Source organism: Quercus robur, chromosome 5, assembly GCF_932294415.1.
Source record: "Quercus robur chromosome 5, dhQueRobu3.1, whole genome shotgun sequence".
NCBI lineage: Eukaryota > Viridiplantae > Streptophyta > Magnoliopsida > Fagales > Fagaceae > Quercus > Quercus robur.
The window spans coordinates 22,221,614-22,242,276 of record NC_065538.1 but is presented as its reverse complement, the minus strand read 5'-3'; the positions used below and the strand labels follow the sequence as shown (position 1 = coordinate 22,242,276).

The window sequence follows — 20,663 nt, the reverse complement described above, 5'->3', positions numbered from 1 at the left end:
ATTTGGGTAAATGATAATTAAGTCATACTTGGATCTAATTGGGTACCTAGGTAAGACCCAATTAATACTTTTGTTAATTGGGCTAATAGTTAATACCCATTTAACCCAATTAATAAATGGGTTGGTTTGGGTCTTAGTTTAGTAGTTGGGTAAATGGATTTGGGTTGATTTTGCCACCCCTAGTTATGTTACAAGTTTCTTAGCATAATCCAATTAGTTTTAACTATCATAGTTATTAAAATCAATATCAGCACTTGTAACAGACTTTAATTTGATTGCACCTTTATTCTAGAAAACATAAGAGGCTTCCATCCAATTTAAATCCTCTAATTTCCTTCAATTTTTAACCACATGAGAGATACATGACAAAAAAATCTCTAATCTTAAAAAACAAATCAAAACCACACAAAACCAACTGCCACATGTCTCACATCAAACTAAAAATTAGATTTTTCAAAAAACTAAAAACTAAAAATTAGAGATAATTGAAATATTTAAATACGTGAGGGATCTTCCTCTGGTGATGTCAAGATTGTTAATGAATATATTCATTTCCCTCTATTAGAAATCTTAACACCTATTATGTCACTTTTTACACCAATTATATCACTTTCTTATATCAACTAGCCCAGTAATCCAAGTAATCCAACAAGCAACCAACCATTACCACTTAACAAATCTCATTTACTCATCTCCTTTGTTCATTTGATTATTTAGGGGTAAAACAGAAAAAACCATTGCCATTTATCTTCAAGACTAAGACATATTGCGGAACTTTGTTAGAAAAAAAGTACAAAGTATATAACATTTTAGCAGAAGTTTCCCTTGTATGCAACACAAAGTATAAAACCTATTTGGACATGGGTCCTAATCGTCCTATCCATATATACTTGGACCGATGATATCTGCACCTGAATGAACCTGGATGGCGTGTAGGTGAACACAGACAGTACTTCTTTGTTGCACTTGCATCACCTCCATCAACACCTCTAGGTAGCTCAATAGGGCTTGCTGGTTAACCACCTCCACTGAGGCCGTCCCCGCAGCCCATGCAAATTGTCTTCTTCTATCCTTCCAGTCATGGTTGACACCAACCAAAGGAAAATCCGGGTGACACATCAATATTTCTTCTTGTTATGCTTCTTTGAAAGGTTATGATGTTTTTGATTGAATTAGGATAGCTCCCTAGGTTCCATTCTTATAGCTGAAGGAAAGGAAGGTAAAGAGGCTAAGGAAAGGTGAGGTATAATTTAGAAAAAAGTTTGGATTTATTCTCAGAAAAGGGGCTGCTTTTGTGTTGGCCTTTGTAATTTTTTTTTTTTTTGGGTAGTGGACTTGTGATCACACACAGGATAGTGCTAAAGTGGTGAAGCTTATCTGCAGAGGCTCACTCTCATATATAGCTGATCTTTGCAGAAAGCATGGGTAGTCATGACGTATGGTTGGAAGGATCAAACCAGTTTTTTCTTGTTTGGTTGTGGGTTCTGTTTGGACTCGGTTGATTTTGGATCAAGAACTTGCAAATCAATCCTTTATACAATTCTTGTTTTGAGGCTTATTAATGTAACCAGGGAAAATTAATCGGCACATGCCTACACAATATCAGCACACGTAAAAATCTTTATAATCACTTATATAACCTTGATCAATCTAGGTACATGTCCAATTTTAGACTCAACACACTTGCACAAAGCACCTCATCCTTTTCATTCCAATCGTCTGTATCCTAATCAATTTACTAAGCAAAACCACCCATATATAAACCCCAGACCGGACAACGTATTAATCAATATAAGTTTCAGATTGTTGACTAGATATAGGGATGGAGAATTCAGAAAACATTGTCATAACCATGGCCTGATTCCCAAAAGCACTTTCACAAAGATAATTACAGCAAGTAAAAATATGGACTCAACCCTGGTAATAGGCTAACAGAATAAATATTTTTACACCCAAATCACTTTTCCCCCACAATCACAACCTAATTGTTAAACCCCCCCACCCCACCATTACATATAACATATAATAACAGAAGATGCAGGAATCCGGCATGTGGTCTAGAATATTATGGACTATCTGTGCTTTCAATGTGCACATATCCAAACCTGTCTCAATATGTACAGATTGAGGAAACTTAAAGACATCCATTGAACCTTCTAGCTCCGTGGCACCTTGTGCGGCACTCAAATTCGTCACTGATAACATAAACAGAAGTAAGTATAAGAAATTCAATGCCGTTTCCATAAATTGACTGCTTATTGTCGTATAGTATACGAAGAAGCGCCGCAAAAAAGGCTCTACCAATCAATCACCACTGTCCATAACTGCACAATAATGACTAAATTGCAAGCGGCCAATGCATGCATGTGCAACAAACCAAATTTTTTTACAGCAATTAGATTATACTTTATGGTGCAGTTTGAGGAAAGTAGCCCATTGTATGCATGGATGGGGTCATGGTCAATCTCCATTGAAAAGTTCTACAGTTTGTATAAGGATAGTTATGGTGTATATGCATAGATATGTAGTGTCATTCTTTAGATCTAAAATGGAGACTTTGGCCTACAAATAGAAATGAATAATAAGCTTATTCTGCTTACCCGAGCATAACAATTTTGATGGGCAATGGTCTGATTAACCGTATTTACCAACACCTCACACGATACTTTAGCCTGTTAAAAAATTACAGTAAACACAGTATCAGTAAATTTGAATTGTATTCTGAAAACACGGGAAAGTTAGAGAAATTGGAATGATAGTTAGAAAGTAGAAACAATAAAATGTGGAGTACCAGCATATAATTTGGTATGGATTACAAAAATTCTAACTTGTCATTTTCTTTATGCAGGGCAGAACAGACTCCAAAACCAAAAGTGTTGCATCACAAAATTACAATGAGAAAATGGATGCATTAGATAGATCTGAGGGAAAACTAGACAAGGAATGGAACTCAACTTCTTCCATTGAGAAATCATAAAATAAAATAGAAAGGAAAAAACAGTGTGGAGCATTTGCAAAACATTCCATGTAAAGAATTTGGGTTAATGATTGTATTACAGAATTGCATACCAAGTTAATCACCAAGATATCTAGCTCCTCAAAATGTTCTCCCAAATTAAGGCAAATATGTCCATACAAGATCATTCATCAATAAGTAACTTATCTTGAATGTTTCTAGGCACCCCAACTAATCCTCAATCAATAAACTCCAAGGGTGACTGACATTTATTGAACATGAAAACCACAGAAACCAGTACCGAAAGGCAGAACTAGTTCAGAAATGGGCTCCTCACCCCCCCCCCCCCCCCCAAAATTTTGAAAAATCTATTACTCCATACAATTAAGAATTAATATTTTGTAACCTAGCTAGCCTAGCTGTGTCAAAAATTATGAGCTCCACCTCCCCTAAAAAATAAAAAGTTTAGATTTCTTAAATTCTAATATTTAAAAAGAGGTTGAGACTTGGGTGGTTCAAGGAAACAAAATTTATCCCATATATAAAGTTACAAGAACAATTTATGTGATTAAATTTACAATTCAATAATTTTTTTCAATGATTAAGCAGATTTATTTCACAGAAACAAGTACATCAATACAGTATAAGAAAACTCAGAATACCATGTTGGAGCAAACTCAAGAGAAACAAACACAGTAACTCACTGCAGCATGTACATGAGAAATTATTGTACGGAATTTTTAAAATTAATTCTTTTGAGCTGGAAATGAAATGACTGATTCATTAAAAAAATTAAACTTTATTGGAAAGAATGATAATATCTAATAAAAAATGTTGATATTAAGAATCCCAGAAAGAGAATCTGAATTAAACACATGACTCAACTTTAATTCAGTCTTAAAAGAGTATAAAGTTTTTCACAGTTCACATAATATCAGATTTTTGTGAAATGTTAGTTTCTTAAGATGTTTTTATTCACATTAAGATTATCATATTGGTTTGTTACCCAAATTGCCTTAAAATCTTTTACCAAAATATCTTTGAAACTTTTAGCATGACCAAAATAACCTTAAGACCTTCAAAATGACAAAAATACCTATAGTAACCTTAAAATCTCCAAAATACATCAAAATTTAAAACGACCGAAATACGTGTTAAAATTTTAAAGTAAGAAAATTACTTCCAAAAGGGCCAAAACCATCAAAATATTCCCAAGATTTAAAAAATGACCAAAATATCTCTAAACTTCAAAGCTAACCAAATATCTTGAAACCTCCAAAAGATTCAAATAAGTAACATCTCCACAAAAAAAAAATAAATAAATAAAATAAAATAAAAAATCCCAATATCTATTAAAGTAAAGACCATTTTTTAGACAGGATTCAAGACAAAAATCCCATAGGCCTTGGTAGGGGACAACGAGAACTGATTCGAAAAGACAAGAATTACAGCATCTATAACTCTTCCTCAAACGAATCATACCCCACTTTGTACCAATTCAGTACACAATCATGACATTAACTTCCAAGTTTCTTTCTCAAAAAAAAAAAAACAAAACAAAAATGTTGAACCTCCCTTACAAGTTACAAGTTAGCATTTTATCTGTTTATCTTTAGCCTAACTTATAAACAAATTTTCCGGCAACTTCAACTTCAATTTTACTCAATCCCAAACTAAAATTAACTTCAAAGTTTAACCTTCCTCACCCTAATTTTTTTTTTTTAAAATTACATTATTACACGTTATTTACAAGATAAAAGTAAAATGAAGTAGTAATTTTTTAAACGGAGACAGTTTTTACCATTAGTGGGACTTGAAGGATGTAAACGCCAAGGTGGCCTTTAATCTCCGTGACAGTATCAAACGGCACCGTACCCTTAGCCAAGTCCTCAAGCAAGAACACCACGTCTGACAGCAGTTCGACCCCATCGAATTCCAGCACCGCGTCCACGTAGGACGACCCTCTAGAGGTCACGTGACCACTTTCAGACCTCACGTGACCAAGCCTCTTCCCCCTATAGCCGACACCAACGTCGAGAAACGCGTAGTCCATAGAATACACGTCGGTGTTCCGAACCTTAACGGTCACGAAGATTGAGATGTCCACGGCCACGCGCGGGAACGTGTGGACATGCACACGGTTCAGTTTGAACCGCATGATCTTCACGTCGGGATTGCACGGCCATAAGAAGAACACGGTGGCGGCTAAGAGGATTAGTAAAACGGTACAGAATATGCGGCAACGGTTTCTGTTGAAAGGCGGGTAGTAAGGGGTCAAAACGACGTAGTTTTGGTGCGGGGGTAAGTGGGTGTGGGTGTAATACTCGGCTTTGGAATGTGCCAATGCCATTGTGAATTATGACTTACAAGGAGTTTTTTTTTGGCCCTTTGGGCTTTGGGGTATAAACTATAAGGGTTGTAACTTAGAAATTTTGTTGAAAAATAATAAAAGAGTTTTAAGATTTTGTGAACATTGTTTTGGTTGTTGTTGAAACTTGAAAGGGATAGGTTGGTGAAATGAAAGGGTTTTGGTACAGTTTTGTTGGTTTGTTCTTTAATTTTTTGTTTTTGTGTAAGGAAATTGTGGTGGGGTACCCTGCCAACTTCCTAGTAATAACTTGTTTGTGACATTTTTTTTGTTTGTGACATTTTTTCAAAATTATTGAAGATGTTGACTAATGTGGGAATGGGACTTTTGCGTGATAAAATTGATAAAAATGGATTGGGGTTTTGAATAACTTCCACATGATTGTCAAGATTCATTTTAGATAGTTATTTTTTTTTTCTTTTGACAAAATTTAACTACAAAATTTATTGTAGTATAAAACTATAACCTTACTTAATAAAATAAATATTACTATATATTTTGAAAATCTAACATTTAAATTATTTGTTTTTTACATTCTTCATACATATTAACCTCTGAGCACGCGCTCACGTATGTGCTCAGAGGCTCTTCTATTTTTTGGATAAAAATTAATAATTTGTGTTTATTATAATTTGGGATTTCTACTTTTTCCAATCACAAATAAAAAAAACTAAGGGTGTAATGAAATTATAAAAAAAAAAAAAAAAATTTGAAAAAAAAAGGAGGATAGAAGAAACAATTACATTGTGATGAAGTAAAAAAAATGAATACGTGGGGTGAGTCTTGTAGATTGGAGGAGTTTTAAAATTTACAAAAGAGTAATCCTATTTTGTAGGGAGTTAGTGAGTAGAAGTAGGAATTTAAATCAACGTAAAAGTAGGAGTTTATTAGAAGCAGGAAGGTATTTCAACGTAGAAGTATGAATTTATTATTTTTGTCAATTTACTATTTTAACCCCATTTTTAAATTTTAGGTAAGGGTATTTTTTAAAGTAAAAAAAGCAATAACTAACTTTCTTTTTCCAATTTATTATTTTAACCTCATTTTTAAGTTGTTGGTTAATTAATTTAGGAGTATTTTTTACAGGAAAAAAAACAATAACTAACTTTCTGAATCCTCTTAATATATACAGACAAGGTAGGAATATTTTTTATAGTAAAAAAGGCAATAACTAATTTTCTTTTTTCAATTTACTATTTTAACCCCATTTTTAAGTTGTTGGTTAATTAATTTAGGGGTATTTTTGACAGGGAAAAAAGCAATAACTAACTTCTGAATCCTCTTAATATATACAGATATTAAATTTTTTGTTAATCAGATATTATTTACTATATAAACTATAAGTTTATATTTTATGCATAATTTTAAATTACAAAAACTTACAATATAAACAATTTGTTGATGAAGATATAATCCAATGATAGATTTGTTAAAATTCAACTTCAATAAAAAGATATTGAGTAAAGTTGTAGCCTTAAGCTACAACTAATTCTGTAGCTAAATTTTATCATTTTTTTTTTTCATTTATCTTTACATTCAAAATTTTGAGTTCATTATGATTATCAATCAAAGATTATAGGTATTTATAATATGCATATTTTTAGATTAATTATAATAGGCATTTTATATATTATAAAAATTGCCATAAAAATCGTAACTCGTGTTATTTTGCAATGACAAATTGACAATCATATAGAAGGAAATATTCAAGCTTTGCAATGTGAAAGAGGTGATTTTTTCCCCTTTGTTTGAGTTTGGGGCTCTAAGATTCTCTCTTATCTAATCCATTAACCATTATGACTAGTAGCATTTTTAATTTTATCATGCCAGCAAACAGATATTAAAAAAGCAGGACAAAAGTTAGTGATATTTTATGGTTTTTTTTAGATGGTTAGAAATATATATACAATAATATACTACTATAACATTACATCTCGAACATCTCCTCTGTTGAACCCTTAAACAATTTGTGAATGGAGACATGTCAAATGAGCTACAACTACAAGGCTTTTTGCTTTTATGATCTTTATTATTGGTAGTTGAGATCAGAAATCAAGGATGAGATTTTTAAAAAAAAATTAGAAGTTTAAATTATTATTCTTTTATGATAATTTGATAGGTACGACAATAAAAATGAGGAGTTGAATCTCGGTTGTCATAAAAGAGAGTAGTGGATATCACCAAATTACAAAACTTCTTAGCGAGCTTACTTGGTATTCAATTTTTTCTAAAAAAACACTTGAAAATTTCCACAGTTTCTTTTCCCCAAATTGGTAGTGGACTAGTGGTAGTAAATGTTTTAAAATTTCAAATAAAATCTTTCTCACACTTTCTAGCAAAACGTTTCGAAGCTCGCTCAGGTTGTAAGATAGAACTTCTCCAACTCATGATTCAATCAGTTTCGAAATATCCAAGTAGTAATTTAACTATTTAGTGCATAACGTTAATGGACAGAGTGAAAACAATCATGTGTACCGTACTTGCAAATGTCCATGTTTCCAAATTTAAAGATCATATGGGCCAGATTTTTCCAAAGAAGTTGAAATATAACGAACTGTACAAGACAAATAAATTTTCCAAAAATTGTAATGAACATTCTCTTTTAAAGATATTAAACAAGATTATGTGACTTTTGTCTAGACTCATCAATCAGGGATCGACATCCTCGTGCCAAAAATTAAAAACCGCAAAAGGCTGAATATGATTTTATGTCATATTGAGCTAGTTATAATATTGGATGATTTACTTGATAAGAAATTTATGGTTTAATGGTATTATTTAGTTTTTTTAATTCAAAAAAAAAAAAAAAAAAAAACTTGAATTCAAATCCCTTATTGAGTAGGGAGGAGAGAATTTGACCCTAAGTGTCATTAAATCTTACACATTGAATTTTTACAATAAGTTAGAAATGAGAAATAATGGTCATTAAAAAATTACCTAAGACCATATAATTACCCATGATATAACCCGTTTAAAAAAATTACCTAAGATGATTAGCATATTTTTATATTTATAAACTCATGAATTATAATAACTAGTCGCTAACCCGTGCGATGCACGGGATAGTTAAACAAAATTTATACACATTCACTTTTATTGGTACAATCGTTTGAAAATAATTATAACTAATATCCAAATGTAAGAGACACATTGACTTACTATTTAAAGTAGTCTTCTGAAGAATTTACACATATTGTGCAACTAAGCCTTAATTTCTCATCAACAATAAAAACATGGAAATTCAAAACATGAAAAGAAAATAAAAATTACAACAATTAATTCCATTATCTTTCATGCTATACTTTGTAATTGTACGGAATTAAGTCAACTCAATTTAAGTAGTTGTAATAAAATTGGCTTCTACTATTCTCTATTCTATAGAGATATGAACATATTGGATTTCTCAAACAATTACCAGTATTGTAATAAAATGATTTATTATTGAAAATAAGAAATAAAGAAAATCTGTCTATAGCTTAAGAAACACAATATACTAAAATTAAAGAGATAAAATTTTCGGAGGACAAAATATTATAGATAATTTTAGAAACAGATTATACACTTAAAAGGGTTAGTAATTTATAGCACTTACCCCCCCACTATTAGTATACAGACACCAACTGCGGTCGTCGTAACCCTTTGAAAGAACCTTCCCCAATTGGATCCTATCAAAAAAAAAAAAAAAAAAAAACACCCAATTAACAAAATTGATCCAAAAGGGTCTAAAAAGCACACAAAATCAATTCAAAAAACAAAAATATGAGACAAAGTAATTACTTTCTGCTGCCAATGAAATCGTCTTTTGTATTACTGTTCCAAACTGTAACACTTATCTCTCTAAGGCATTCAATTAATGAAAACACAAACTTCTCTTGGAATACCGGAGTATTATGACCATCTATACACACACACACACAAAACAAAATTAGCATAACTCACTATAACTCTATAGAAGCCTCAAAAATATAAAGAGAAATTAAAGGGGTTGAATTTGATATTTATGTTTGGAGAGAGAGAGTTTGCAGAAACTGTGGCTTTATATTTCTTAACATGAGAGAGGGGTAAGGTTGCTAGGGTTTTGAGGTGTTATAATGTTTTTATTTTTATTTTTTAAATATTGTGATGACGTGGAAAATTGTGGTATTTCTTAACTTGAGAGAGGGGTAAGGTTGCTAGGGTTTTGAGGTGTTATAATGTTTTTATTTTTTAAATATTGTGTGACGTGGAAAATTGTGGTGCCAGCAGAGGCTTCGGTTTTATATATATATAGATTATAAACAAATAAATTTTACACAAAATCCATTTTGTAAGAATATCATAAAATACTAATATCTTACAAATAAATAGTTCTTAAAGTTCTCTACAAAAGAAATGCACAATCTACCACAAATAAAAAAAGAACAGATTTTTTTTTTCTTTTTATTTTGGGTTAAAAAAGTAAAAACCTTAGAGTTTCGATGAAGAATATATTAATATAATAAATAGAATTATTTTAATTACTTAATTTTATATTAGATAAAAAAATATTTATTTATATGAATCAAGTCATACTATGTTGGTTAGTGTCAACTTTAACTCATTTACATTTCTCTCCAAAAAAAAAATAAAAATTGTCACCCTTATGTACAAGTTAGATTGTTGGTTTAAAGAGAATATCAGTACATGTATATTTCTGATCTTATAGTGTCGAAGGGTGCAGTGGTTCATTCCATTATTGGAGTACGTAGTTTTGAGTGTCAACGAAGAAATCTCTCCTATTTGTATTTTTCCTTTTTACCCATTTGTATTATTGTCCTTTTTCTTTTTCGTAAAGTAGAATACTTCATTAATTTGTCACAAAATTCTATTAGGACAAGATTTGGTTCCGAAAAACTATCTTTAGTTTGATATACTCAATTAGAATTGGGTGCAAAATCATATCCGAGGGAGGAAAGGAAACAATATTATGGCCGATGAAGTAATAACGGTCATAATATAATGAATAGAATATGGAGGATTTTACTGTATATACTCTCTCTTTTTCTTTTTATTATAAAAATAATATTTTAATATCACTATGAGTTACATTTAACTTTTTTCATTTATCATTAATTGTAGAGGTATAAAGATTAAGGATTAAACTGACATGTTTAAAATGATAGAGACGATTTTGATACATAAAGAAAACATTAGAGACTAAAATGATAATTAACCCATTTTCTTCTTATAGGTAAATAGTGAGGAACGGGGAGGTGATATTCAAATCACACGCACAAGACACAACAAAAGATATCATTACTGATAGATTATCATTTACATCCCTAGCTTGTTTATGCTAATATGAGGGGAACACGGGATAGTTACCCAACTTATGCTTTATTAGTTTATTTGATTAGCCCTTTTTAACTTGAGATTTAACTCATATATGTTATCTACAATGCCTCACGAATAAAAATTGAGTAAAAATAAATTTAGAAAAAGAAAATATGTGCCTTGTCACCTGACTTAGATTTGGAATTTCCAATTTTATTCACTTTCAAATTGTTGGTGCTTTTTTTTTAATTACTAGCTAGGTAAAGGGGGAAGGGGTAAATGGGGTTTGGAAATCATACTACAAAAACTACAGAAGCCTTAGAATAGAAGGTGTTAGCACTAGTAGGCTAACAACTTGAAACCTGTGATTATTATTACAAAAGTATAATGCCACAATAAAATGCACAATTTTCGTCATAATTTGCTCACGTGGCATGGTATGAGTGATGGAGAAAAAGTGTAGGGTTCATATAGGTTCACAACTCCATCACTCACAACATACTCTGTGAGGGAGTTGTAGCAAAAATTGTACATTTAATTATGACACTAAACTTTTTGTTATTATTAACTTTATTAGAAAATCCTATGATCGATTATTGGTACTTAAGTCACTAAACTTTTATTTACTTTAAATTCTAAAGTCTAAACATTGCGATACTGGTGGATAATTTGTTAACTAAACAAACAAGAAACAAAGAAACGGTAAACTTGAGAGAAAAGGGGAATCGAGTTCACTCATTGATATAAACAAATTAATGTTTTCCAAATTCCAATTACGGGAAACTCCAAAAATTGAAAAGCAGCTAAATCACAAATTCCCGCCATTTACTCATTCCTGTAAGAAAATGCTCCAAATGCAAAACCATACTCAAGGTACTGCTTTTCATAGAATGAAATATGATCAATTCAACCATTATTAACTAATCAACCTTGCTTTTCATAGAATGAAATATGATCAATTCAACAGCTAAAACTCACTGCCTACTATGCTCTTCCATTGATCTAATGAAGGAATATAAGCCTAACAATGTGGCATACAAGAAAGTGACTACTTCAAGATGATTGGCTTCCAAAAATGAACAAAATACACGAGACATTACAAAAGACAGCTTGAGCTGAACCATCTACAATTGCTACAAGCCAGCTTGAAGTGGCCTTGGTAGCCAACTTGTATAGTGCCTTTGAACCATCATGTTTCTGCTTCAGGCTTGTAGACTGTAAAAGCTCAAGCAGCAACTCTAAACCCACAGAAAGAAAGTATGTGAGGCAAGAAGTTAGCTCTTGAAAATCCCATAAGAATAGGCAGAATTATGCTGCAAAGCTCCATTTCTTGAGTCAATTAGTCTGAGTGGAGGCACTATACCTCCACTATGAGTAATGCCAGCTTGGTTATGCTTGTCCTAAAATTCAATTTATTTTATCAGGCCAGGGAAACATGTATCCCTTGCATAATATGCAACCAAGTTTCAAAAAATAATAATATTGATAATTGCACAAGTGAAAAGGAAAGACACTAACCTTTGCCAACCTCCCTAGTACAAAAGCTGACATCTCTCCAAGCTGTGCATATGGGGACTTAAGCATCTCAATTAAAGGCTGGACAACACCCCTCTGAACAATGTGCACCTGGTAGAGGAGAGTCAAAGCGTCCCAGTATGTGTTTAAATGAGTGACGCGTTTAATTGACACCTCAGATTTTTCGAAATAAAATCTTGACCATGAACTAACACCTATTCATTTGAAATACAATTGGAGTGAAGAGAAGCCCTATCCTTAATTCAATTGCTAATTTATTATACCAGGTGAAATTGAAATTTCATAAATGACTAAGTGAATAAGCATGCCAACAAACACTATCATGAGGTATGGTCAATTTTGGCATAAATTCTTATAGCAGACCTTCAGGCTTCCTACAAAATTTTCTTAAATTTTAGTTAACCATATTTGCTTCACATTAGAAGCCTATATTCAGTTACAGAGTTCATAGAGAGAGTACAAAGTTGTACAAATCTGCATAAGTGTAAATGCCAAATTTGAAGTCAATCCAGAGGAGGCACCACTGCTTCCATAATGCTTTTCCTTAAACTTGTAGACTATAATACATGAAGTAAAGAGGCAAGGTTGGTGATATGATTTAGCTGATAGGAAGCACGTTTGAAATAGAAATGGCAATACTATTCAAGGCCATCACTTATACAAACATTAATATTTAGTTATGGATTGACCAACAGTATAGTTAGATAGGTCAAGTGTGCATTAGCAATACTATTCAGATTAACCCATTTAAACTGAAATCCACACTAAAAAGTTTTGAAAAACTTCATGTGCCTATAACTCTGTTTGCTCTTTTATAAGGGACAATGTCTTAAATGTAACTTACTTGATGCATAGCTAGATGGCTGATACAGGAAAAGCAGAACTAGGAAAGAAATATAAACATCTTAGTACTTGGTAACATCTCCCTCCCCCCCACCCCTTTACTTTACATGCATTGAAGGTCTAGTATGTCAGGTTTAAATACATAGATAACCAGAACAAGCTTAAACCCTAGAAATAATAGAAATGATTATCACAATCAATAGCCAACAAATTCAATTATGAACAAAAATATAAAGGTATAGAGTTTAAACACATACATCTGAAAGCTGTGTTATCAAACACTTAGACATGTATGGCTCCATCATTACAAACAGGCCATCAAATCTTCATAATTCAATCAAACACTCCCACTCCTTGTCCAGCTCCATAATATTTGTTGTAATAAGAATTATCACATTTTGACACTTCATCTACAAGAGTTTTGAGATGAACATGGCCTACAACATTAAACAGTACGCATCGTCTACACCAATCTCATCATTTGTTGAACACAATGTTTTTAAACTATTTAGCCTTTAAGTTAACTAATTCAATCCAAAAAACACTATACCACCAAGGATGTGATCAACAAAGGCATTCTTTCATAAATACTACCAAATACATGCACAACTTTGCTATCTCAAAATTACTACTCTTCATATGAAAGTCAAATCACCAATTTTTATGGTAGTTCTCCTTGAAACTTCCCAAGATCTCTTCTGTACCACAGAGAATCTGCATCAAGCATTGCCACCTTAAATATATTAAAGGCATCGTATTAATATCACATAACAATGCATTGCAATAAGTTGTTTTTTGCTAAATAACATTTTTTTGCTGCCTAAGAAGGATTTGAATTGCGCATATGTGGGCTAAGTTGGGCCAAATATCTCTTATATGCATCAACACTTCGACCATTTGCTGTTGATGCCTTGCATCTGATTGGGTGAGTTGTTCTTGATGCCTCACTTCAAATTGGGCTAGTGATTGTGTGAATTGCTCTTCATGCCTCACCTCTGATTGAGCTAGTTGCTCATTTACATCTACAAGGGAAGTCTCTAACTCCACAATCCTTTCGGTCGTTTCGCTTGACAGCGGTGGAGTCAATGCAGACTGTGAAAGGTTTGCCCCATTTCTTCCTGATGGGGTTAGTCCAAAACCCATCCCACGTACACGTCCAGAGCGCTCTGAACCCATCACTCGAGCATACGCATCGTCTTTGGACCATAGGATTCCACCACCAAGCTTTCCTTGTAGTGCCATGCCCTCTTCATTCGAAAATTCTCTCATCTTGGCCTGTTTTTCCACAAGAACTAAATAACATATTACTTTCAATAAACAATACAACACAAAATATACTAAAAATTTGATTCCAATTGTGCTTAAAATGTTCTATCTCGCTTGGGTAGTAACAGGAGTCCCATCTTTGGTAGTGTATACTTTTTCATAAATGACTGCATGCTCGACTGTCGCTCCTATAGATTTCACCTACATCATGAACATAATTCATACAATAAACACAATTGCTCTCATAATTGTAATGTTGTTTATCATTTGCATTAACTAAGACATTCAAGTTTATAACTACCACCAGAAACAAAGTTAAAATTTGTTTTCAACATTTAGTGTGATTCAGAAGCATAATATCAACTTATGTGATAGACGAAGAAAGTAGCACTTCTAATGCATTTCTTACCATTATATCAGAAATTTGTGCAAAACTTTTGAGCCCAAACCTTACTATCTCCTTCTATTTACCACGACTCTCCTTATTCTTGTCACTTAATGTCTACGACCACATTACCACAAAGATAAAAAAATAAAAAAAAAATAAAAATAATAACAAAACATCTCTTGAATAAAGGCTGCTAAGAGGTAAATTACCACAAAGATAAGATAGACGAAGAAAGTAGCAATACCTATGTTTTAGGCAAAAACCAATAGTCAACCAACGCCGTCCACTGCTCTCCGTCAACTGACAACAGTTTCTTGGTTTTTTCCTCTTCTTTTGTCATCTCATCTTTATAGCATTGGTCCTTCATCTTTGTCAATCGATCTCCCCTTAGCTCCCCAAGTTGTTGCATTGCCCATTTCATTTGATCGAGTGGTGCGACAATAACAAGGTCAATTATCCATCGTTTCTAAAATGCAAAAGTGGAGTTAGCAAAACACAAGTGTAAACCCTACTCATAATGACATTTAATTAGGACAGCGACTGTAAATGATAGTTGCTTATATTTTATTTTCAAATTATCTCAATCTCCTTCCAACAATCCTCTTTATATGCTTTTAGGACACTCATCCACGCAACAGGCATAAGCGGGCACAAAAAGGAATTGTCGCAAAAAGTGCCCAACCACCGAATGAACATTTCCCCGATGGCCCCAATTGGTTGGCCTTCACCATTTAACTCCAACTAGATTTTTTCGTCACCATTTAGTTCCCATATATCTTTTAGCTTCGTTTTTCCACATGTGTTACGCCTATTTTCCGATGTTGGGGTTTCTTGATAATCTTCTATATGTAGAAAACCACCAATATTAGGGCTATATTATCAAAGTTCACAACTAGTGAAAAATATCACACCATGAAAAAAATATACATCGAGTAATAAACATCAAACTTTACATTTAAAGACATGTTAACTACCTAGGGGTTGTGTCTCATCGTCATTTGCAACCGGTCTTGCCTCCTTAGAAATATGGGCTTCCTTGACTTCTGCCTCCACCCTTTGTCGGGAATGTGACGATTCTTGGCCGACTACAACAAGTGGCAATGGACATTTCCTCATTCTCATTTCTGCATCCAACAACTTTACAACACAAACATAATGAAAATTATAGCCAACAGTTAATAGCATACAATGTAAGTAATTAATTACAAATCTTAACAACATGAAGAAATAATAGTTGTAACATATATATGCAAGATTTTCAAACTTTGCATGCAACAGACATTTACAAATTCTACTTATAATTTCCAAGTTCTTTAATAACTATAACATAATTACACATAGAACACCAATAGACTGTTACACTACTCATCATCACTATTCTCGTCTTCGTTGTCATCTTCATCGTTGGACTCATCATCAATGAACTCACAATCATCTAAGTTGTCCATTTCATGAAGATCTCTTTTACCAATGATGGAGGCATCAATTGTCATTCCCTCTACATCATCTCGAGACCAACCAAGGTTGTCACTAACAACATCATTACTATTTATATTGTAGGGAACGTTCTCACAAAACTCATATGTGTCATCATCGTCACACTGGGAGCCAATACCGACATCAAACACACTCCTGGCTTTAGTTTTAACAACATATCAATCTTTGTGACTTTTATCTTCCACATAAAAAACTTGTGTAGCTTAAGATGCCAAAACATATGGTTCATCCATCATATCATCCCTACCATGTATGGAGTGTGTAAAATTCACCATAGGAAACCCAAACTCATCAGTTTTATATTCCCTCATATTTTGATCATCAACCCATGTACACTTGAATAACACATGTTTGATATTGTCAGAATAATGCAACTCAATAATATATGTTAACACACCATAGCACGTAATGCCACCTTCAATAGCGACACTAACTCCACTATTTTATGTTTTTCTATTTGCCTCATCATTTGAATTTTTAAATTTTAACCCATTTATGACATAATACTTTAGCCGCTTTACTAAAGTATATGACCCTTTGGAAAAGTGTAATAAGTGTATCACTAATTCCATTAGTTTCCCTATCAGCAGCAGTTATTAACATCACCTAATATAACCGAAAAAACTTATTATTATTAGTACTATAACTCTAGTTATGGGAAAGTTACAAGCTTAAGAAGTTGAAGATGTCATACGTACGTGACACCTAAACCAACCACAAAACTTCTCCATGTGGTGCTTATAAATAATAGCATTGGATATACGACGGTAGCCCTTTCGAAGATCATCCTCCATCAATCTTTTGTGCATTTTGCGATGGCAATTGTATTAGTATTAATAGACTTAGCATACATTGGATTATCATGCAATAATATTGGTGTTCGTAGTACTTACTCATGAAACTAGTAAATGTTCTTGGAATTTAATAAAACATAGCAATAGGCTTGGGTCAACTTTTTATTGTCTAGTGTCACGCTTGAAACCGCTCATGTTGACTCCTCCATCGTCGTAGTGAGTTGATTGAATATAGTTTCAACTCCTTCAATATATTGTGAACAAAACGTTAAGCATTCCTCCACTATGTATCTTTCGACAATAAACCCTTCTAGAGCAGCCCTATTTCTTACGTAAGATTTAAGGCGTGAGATATACCTATAAAGCGCCTAAGAAGATCAATAATTAACAATAATTATTAGAAAGCACACATGAAATTCAGTGTATTATATACTACTTACCTCTCAATGAGATACATCCAACGGTACTAAACTGGACAACCAATCTTGGCTTTAGTAGTTAAATGCATGACCAAATGTACCATAACAATGAAGAAAGATGGAGAAAATATCTTTTCCAATTCACATGTCACTGCAATCTCTGCCTCAGCATTTGCAATATTTGAAACTGTAAGGGTTTTGGAACAAATTTTTCAGAAGAAACAAACTAACTTTATCAAAGGCCTAGTAATGTGAGATGTCAAAGATCCTCATAAAGCTATTGGAAGGAGTTGTTGCATCAAGATATGATTATCGTGACTCTTTAAACCAGAAATGGCGTGAGATATTAGAAGTATATCCATCAGGTACTCTTACATCCTGCAAAACTTGCAAGAAACCATCTTTTTCCAATGCAATCATATGAAAAAGCGGGTCGTATGGTATACTTATCATCACATTTTCGTTGTAGGTGGAGTTCACTCCTTATTCCCATGTCTACCAAGTCAAGGTATGCCTTGTAATTATCTTTTGTCCAGTCCTTCAAGTTTAGTAACATGCCAAGTATATTGTTCATCACATTCTTCTCTATATGCATCACATCAAGATTGTGTCATAACTTGTGAAAAATATACTTCTCTTCTTCCAAACACATTGGTTTGCATCACCTCTCTTTCTTTTGTTGTAAGCAAGTTGACATTTCTTCCCCAGAAATGTCCAACTAGATTTTCAGTTTGCATAATTATGTCTTACGTGACTAGTGGCACAAGAGCCAATTGCATATCACTAGATCCATCAAATAACATATCTTCTTCTTGGAATTTGTGGTCAATATCCAACCATCACCTATGTCCCATGTAATAGAATTTGTGGCCATTTTTTAAATATCGAGAGTTGGTCTCCAAGGCACAACAAAGACAAGCAAACTTACCCTTAGTACTCCAACCCGACACATCTGCGTTGGCAGGAAAATCATTTACGGTCCACATCAATGTTGCACACAATTGGAATACATTTTTTGAAGATACATTGTACATTTCTACTTCAACATCCTATAATTCCCCCAGTTCTTCTACTAAAGGTTGCAAATACACATCCATCGCAATCCCTGGTGATGTAGGACTAGGAATAACTAGTGATAGAATCAAAGATGACCGTTTCATGCACAGCCAAGACGGGAGATTGTAAGGGACCAACATAACAGGCCATGTGTTGTGAGTAGTACTTATAATTTCGAAGGGGTTGAACCCATCCGCGGCTAATCCAAGTCTAACATTATGAGGCTTAGATGAGAACTCTAAATACTTAGTGTCAAACATTTTCTATGCATTTAAGTTAGTAGGATGTCGCATTACCTCATCATCTGTACGACCATTAACATGTCATTTCCTAGAACTAGCCGGTTCGGGTGACAAAAATAGTCATCGCAATCTTGGCTTTAAGGGGAACCACCATAGGATCTTTGCAGCTTTCTTCTTTCCTTTATTGGATGAGGCATTATTACCTGCAATAGATGCCTCATTCGTTTTCCACCTTGAAGCGACACAATAAGGACACACCTCGAGGTTAACATTATCCTTCCAAAATAGCACACAATCATTGGGACAAGCATGAATCTTCTCATAACCCAAACCCAAATCATGAATTATCTTCATAGCCTCATAATGGTCCTTTGGCAACTTAGCATCTGAAGGAAGTAAATCTTTCAAAAGTTGAAGCAACATAATAAATTACTTGTTGGTCCAACCACAAAGATTCTTTAACTACAACACAACGATAGCTGAGAATATGCTAAATTTTGTACAACTGTCATATAAGGGTTTGTTCACATCATCTATCATATTGTAAAACTTTTGTGCATCATCATTCGGACCTTTAGTCGGTTGTTGCACACTTTGACCTTGTTCCATTGGTTCAGGTACCATTTCATGCATAGGGCACAAATCGTGCAACATCCCACGGAAGTCACTGTATTGATTTAGGGAGTCTTGCACATGAGTACTCCCACATTTGGTACCCGTCGGTGTAGCCGCCAATTCCCCATGAAATTTCCAATGTTTGTAACTTTAAAGAATCCCCTTACTCCATATATGATCACATGCCACAAGTGACAATACTAAATTCATATTTACACATTTGGTACAAGGACATAAGATCTTCCCATCGCGCCCATGTAAAGATGCAAATTCCACAAATCTAACTACACCTTGAATATATTCCATGTCACCCCTCCTTTTCTCCATCCAACTTTTATCCATTGCTATACAAGATTTACGGAATTTGACCTACAACAACATTTGGTATTACGGAGCCAATAAACCTTAAAATTAGATTCATAGGTGATTTGTTAAGAACAGACATACTCAAGTATGCTTAGATTTTCTTAGAACATATAACACTAATTCAAGAGTAACCTATGCTTTCAATTTTCTAAATCATAACACTAATTCAAGCATAACTTAGTGTGATATGTTCTGGAAAAATTCAAGCATAATTGTTGGAATAAGATATTAGCAAATCACATATGAATGTAATTGTAATAATTATTACCTCCGTAATACCAAGATAAGTACTTCCAAAAAAGAAGAAGTTGTCTCCCACATATGATAATATATCTCAAAATCATATGATACTTGCATAACTATAAATGTATTGCAATGATGTTGTTTGTATATTCATCAATATATGCTGAATATCCACTGTGGATTCAATAGTGGTGATTCAACCTAAAATTCTTAATTATTACAATACTACATTCACTTGTATCTTTAAATAACATAGAGACAGGAACTAGAAAATAGTAGATGTCTAACCATGAACTTTACATGCTAAGATTCTGTTTGTTTTAGATTAAAATGTAAATTGAATTTCACCAATAACAGATGTAAAGTTTTTTAAAGCCTCACTTTAATTTATTAACTATAGTTGTATTTTTTTTTTTTTTAAATAAGACAATCAAAATAAGGTCATCCAAACATAATCTCAATGATCATTTACCACTTCTTTAGAGTAAATTTAAAATGAAAAATAAATAAAAATAAAAATTCTTAACTAATGCAATCACTTATTACAAACAGAGCTGCCCTATAGGTATATTGTTTTAGCCACATTTATAAGAAACGCGGCTAAAAGAAATGTAGCTATAACTAGCATTTTTTGTAGTGATTCCCCCCTCTCAAAAAAAAAAAAAAAAAAAAGAGGTATTGGTGTCTTGACAATTGATATAATGATAAATGAACAATTATCATGTAGCAAATACAATAAATTCAAATCCCGTAGTATTTAAAAAAAAAATTTAAAATGTATA

General features: G+C 33.0%; 1 protein-coding gene across 1 annotated transcript; it reads right to left on the bottom strand.

The window, feature by feature from the left end:
* Positions 1-1,823: 1,823 nt before the first annotated feature.
* LOC126725512 (uncharacterized) lies at positions 1,824-5,427 on the bottom strand. Its single transcript, XM_050430275.1, has 3 exons — positions 4,758-5,427; positions 2,601-2,672; positions 1,824-2,195 (listed from the first exon to the last, which is right to left on the bottom strand). The coding sequence occupies exons 1-3, from the start codon at positions 5,304-5,306 to the stop codon at positions 2,193-2,195; spliced, it is 624 nt and encodes a 207-aa protein (XP_050286232.1). The 5' UTR covers positions 5,307-5,427; the 3' UTR covers positions 1,824-2,192.
* Between the last annotated feature and the right edge of the window lie 15,236 nt (positions 5,428-20,663).